This window comes from Montipora foliosa, chromosome 13, assembly GCF_036669935.1.
Source record: "Montipora foliosa isolate CH-2021 chromosome 13, ASM3666993v2, whole genome shotgun sequence".
Classification (NCBI taxonomy): domain Eukaryota; kingdom Metazoa; phylum Cnidaria; class Anthozoa; order Scleractinia; family Acroporidae; genus Montipora; species Montipora foliosa.
In genome coordinates, this window is record NC_090881.1 from 8,206,217 (window position 1) to 8,211,216 (window position 5,000).

At 40.1% G+C, this 5,000-nt stretch overlaps 1 protein-coding gene across 1 annotated transcript in view; it reads right to left on the minus strand.

The window, feature by feature from the left end:
* Positions 1–2,789: 2,789 nt before the first annotated feature.
* The window catches only part of LOC137982802 (uncharacterized), an 8,305-nt gene continuing 6,094 nt past the window's right edge, over positions 2,790–5,000 (minus strand). The window contains exons 3-4 of the mRNA XM_068829954.1: positions 4,389–4,634; positions 2,790–3,146 (exon numbers count right to left, since the gene is read on the minus strand). Coding sequence (XP_068686055.1) covers positions 3,060–3,146; positions 4,389–4,634 — 333 coding nt within the window. The 3' untranslated portion in view covers positions 2,790–3,059. The remainder of the gene's footprint in view (positions 3,147–4,388; positions 4,635–5,000) is intronic.

The window sequence follows — 5,000 nt, forward strand, 5'->3', positions numbered from 1 at the left end:
TAAAGTACAGTTCCTTTGCCACCGCCGCCGGACGTTCACACCTCATAAGTCTACCCTGCATTCTCAATTTACTTGCTAAGGTTTTCACCCCATCTTTTCCTATAAATAAAATAGATCTTTTCCTTGCTTCACCTTTAAGGTCTTCCAAAGAACAAGAATTACAGTCAGAACCTTTCGCAGCCATAATACTTATAGGTGCAGCTAGCCCGTTTAAATGGTATTTTGTCAAGTTCGCTGGGTTCCTACGTATCCAGGCTCAGGTCACTGAGAGAACTGAATATGTTAGCGCCAACGATGATAAATTCTCTTAGAATTGCTTGATCTGCTCAAATTGTCGAACAGCTGAACCATGGATAAAACAGTTAACTATAAGCAGCTCGCTAGGCCCCAAAAGCTATCGCAACTCCGCGAGAATCGCTCATTTGTCCGTACAGACATTAGATGTACCACAGGACAACCACCCTCTGTTAGTACGAAAATGCTCTTAGATACAGCTAAGAGTGATCTAACCGACTTAAGTATGTATTTTTCTTGTCCTCGATTGCGTTTACTTTCCTGATTCAAGGCGGGAACGGAACTTTCAAAACAGTTTTGTGACTGGATCGATTTTTATTTGCAATTCAAGGAAACGCTAAGGATTCGAGCTGCGTTAGAACCTGGTTGTTCTTAAATTCGTGAGCTTGACACAAAATTGGGATTCATTCTCGAGTGTCTTTGAGTTTTCTTCTACCCTTCATGCTTTGTTAAATTCAGTTCTAAGAAATAAGCTTTAAGCCGTATAAAATTTCGTTGAGTTGCTGAGTTAAAACAAGCCGAGAAATTCTCACCACGTGTATGAATGCAGTAATAACTTCTAAACCTTAAAAAAAGGGTAATAGCGGCATAAATAGAAAGCTTCTTCCAGGGAATTGAATTAAATGAGCAATCTGCCTAAATGAGCAAAAATATTCGTTATAAGTACAGGTAAAAGAAGTTGTAATACTGTACAGTTATTACGGATCGTAAATTCGTATGAGAACAGAAGCTATGCCTCGGCTGTTTTCTTTGCCTCCGTTTTAAATAGTTTGGCAGAGTTCCTCGGGAAGCCATTTTAAGGCGTAGTTCCTCCTTGCCGAAGACGCCCATGCAACGTACCAGTCACATTACAGGTCGGCGCACCCGAGGGGAATATTTCGCGCGGTCTCCCTGCCTTACACCTCGACTAATACTGAAACTTTTTGATCAAACACCATTGTTTATTACGCTGCTTTCCCGTATTATTGAATAACATAATTAGACATGTAATGACTGATCTTCCAAAGTTAAATTTCTGTTACACCGGCCAACTTTATGAATTGTATCTCTACAGAGTCGAATGATTTTTCGAAGTTAACCGATATCAAGAAACTGTGGATATTTTCCTGTTTTGCACAAGTCTGCAATTGATCGTACACGATCACTAGTGTTTCTTTCTTTAATATATACTGTTTGATTTGGACTAATTAAATTCGCAAGTTTTGGCTTTAGGTGATTAACTAGAGCTTTAGAAATCATCTTATTACATACGTTTAATAAAGAAATTGGCCTCCAGTTCTTAAGTAAGGTCCAATATTTTCCTTTATCTAGAAAGGTAATTACTGCTTTCCTTTGGGAAGTGCATAATTCGCCATGTTCGTAACTATAGTTAATTATGGGAAACTACTATAATCTTCCCAAACCAGGGCCAAAATTTTTGATAAAATTCTACTGTAATACCGTTATTACCTGGACTTTTGTTCCTACTCATTGAATCAAGAGCATTTACACGCACCTAGGCTTAAATATCCTTCACGTAAATTCATGTCTTTTTCATTCAAACTCTGTATGAGTACATTTTTTAGAAAGTCAATTACCAGATGCTCTTTTTTTTTTTTTTGAATAATTTCTTATAACATTCCTTCTGCATATCTAATATATCAAATGGATCTGATACCACTGAACCATGTTCTCTAACCAGCTTTTTGATCGTTTCTTTTTTTTTTTTTTGAATGATTGCTATTTTCTAGATTAAAGGAATATTTCGAACTCCGTTCACCTAATTCATACCACTTAGCTCGGGATCTAATGATAAAACCTTTTGTTTTGCACTCGTCTATTTTATCCATTTCCTCACTAAATTTTGCTAATTATTTAAGAACCGTATTTTCCTTATCAGATTCCGTTTTGGCTATTTCCTCCAGAACTTGCCGGTGTTTTGTATATAATTCAGTGTCATAGCGGAGGCGCGCGCGCGGAGTGGAGCACCATAATCAAGAAAATATGGTAACCCATCGATGCGAGAAATTTTGGTTTTATAGCTATGATGTCATCGACCGTCGATACGTCCGTACGTCCACCCCTCCATGTATACCACTGTGACCAGTTCACGCTAGTTTTCAGCAAACATCTTTGATATTGGAAATCCATTTTATGGTCAATTGACACCTGTCAAAACAAGGTATCCGCGCACCAGTATCACGTGACCATATTGCGGGCTCAAGTTTAGAGCTCATCGAGATTAGCTGTTTTTTAAAGTTGACTGATGATCAGGTACTGGCTTTCGATTAGATTGCAGGATCACCCTAGTTTAACTCACCTAAACATAGACGAGGCTTCATTTTTCGCGCGCTTCCTGTGGCTCGACACGGCTACACGACCATACTACACAAGCTAGTGCAATTTATCCCTGATTTTACCAGAACTCATTGCGATTACGTGTTTATAACATAAGGGCAAAATTTTCTTGTCACTGTCGTGACAAATCAAAAAACAGTTGGGCAAACGATTAAAAAAGCACTTTTTTGCTCGCATTTTTGAATAAAAGAAACAAACAAACAAATTAACTATTTCTTTTTGTCTAAAAGAGTACATATAATTTTTATTTAAGTCCTGTTTAGAATAAAAAAATCGAGTTTCATTTCTGAACAAAGGAAAAACCGATTATACCACTTTTTAAAAATACGCATCCACTTGAAATAACGCATTCCTAAAAATAACAAACGGTTTTATAGTGCCCAAGAAAAAGAAATTGCGTTCTTTTTCTCTCTTCTTTCGCTTATGTTCTAGCCATAGGTCCTCCAGGCATCATGCAACCTTATCAGAGCTTGTAAAGATATGCCAAAAATTTCAATACAGAGAAAAATGCAGCCCTAAAACAAATTAAAAATAAACACTAAGCTTTAAGTTTATATCCCTCCGATGCTTGACTTGAATAAATGTGTAACCACCAGTGTGGACGCATAGTGATAAAACGCATAGTGATAAAACTCCTAGACCTTTCGGTACGCGCGTTCACTTTTACACCTCTAGCTGACCCAACTTGAGTGACCAGAGGGATAACATCTCTTATAAGTGGGTTCTCCTTAGCCTTACTAAAAAACTTAGCTGACAGATTTGCACGGCGGGCTTCAAGAGAGACAAGACCAGTGCTAATACGTGCAGCCTCATATTCAACCAGGGACAGATTAACCTTAATGCTCTCCTCTGCACCGACTCAATAACGTTACTCAGGCACCCAGGAAGGGTGGACCACACTGGAGCGCCGTATTCTAGAACAGACCGGATCAAAGAGCCTTCCTGAGTACCCTTAATGAATATAGTCGTTTGGTGGCCTTCTTAACGATGAAGTCAACATGCTCATTCCAGGACAAGTCAGAACTACTGTAGACCCCTAGGAGCTTATAGTTGTCAACTTGCTTGGCTAATGCGTCACCAACCACCAAGGGCTGGAGGTTAACGCATTAGTGTTTTAAGAAATTGATCTCCATCTCCTTACATTTTTTTGGATTAAGTCGCATGCCTCTACAAGTTGCTAACTCATTGATTTCGTTAACTAAGATTCGTAGATAACTCGGGCTACACCGAGGCACGACCTCGCAGGTGGTGGTATCATCTACATACTTGGCACGAAGTGGCCAGGAGGAAACTAATCTGTTAACAAGGATTGCAAAGAGCATAGGGGCTTATTTAGTCCCCTTGGGAATACCACCAAGGGGAAAAACGGGGGAGGATAAGGAACGCTCAATTCTACAACGCTGAGGCCGTTGAGTCAAAAAGGCGCCTATCCAGCGTATAAAAGCATTATGCACATTCATGACCTGTAGCTCTTTCAGCAAGGCACAGTGGTCGACCAGGTCGAACCCCTTGCTGAAATCCGCAAAAAAAATCCTAATTCGATTACCACTCTTATCTAAAGCCTCTAAGATTGAATGAACTATGTTAACTAGTGCATGCGTAGTGGACTTGGGGCTAACTGAAAATTGTTTGATGTCTAATTGCCCTAGAGTCTGCGAAATTAACAAGTCCAATGTAAATCCCTCCATCACTTTGGCTAGAGGAGATGAGAGTGTTATGGGCCTTAAGGTTTCCTCCATGACTTTAGGAGGTATTACCTTAGGTGTTGGGGTGACAATAGACTCCTTGAGGATTATGGGGACACATCCTTCCTCCATAGAGCTGTTGTAAAGGTGGCTGACGACTGGCGCCAACTTAAGCGCAAAGTCCTTCCAAATTCTTGAGGAGACTAGGTCGGGTCCCGGAGCCTTGTTCGATTTCATTGTAAGCAGGGCTTTGTAGGCATGATATTCCAACAACAGGAACTCTGTCGGAACTGGGGTGGGGTCAGTCAGCACATCACCCTATAGAGGATGGAAGTGTGAAGTCAGATTCAACAAGAAAGTGTTAAACAATAAGTTTTTCAGCAAGTCTTAATTGTAGAATAAATTATTATGTAAAGATATAAATGTAAGTAACGTGTTGTAAGAGTGTGTTGGCGAACAGTTGGTTGACGGAAAAGGCACAGAAAGAGAGAAGGAAGAGTGAGAAGAGATCACCGCTAAGAGTCGTTAGTGGGAGCTGTGTGAATCAAAGACAAAACCCATTTTTCCGCAGCAGCAGGGAAAGCAGCAAACGCAACTGAGCTGAGATAAGCAACCAGAAGTTTGTGCAGAAGTGTCGACCGAAAGGAATTCGAAGAGCTGAGAAAAGGCGAAAGCAACGGGAAG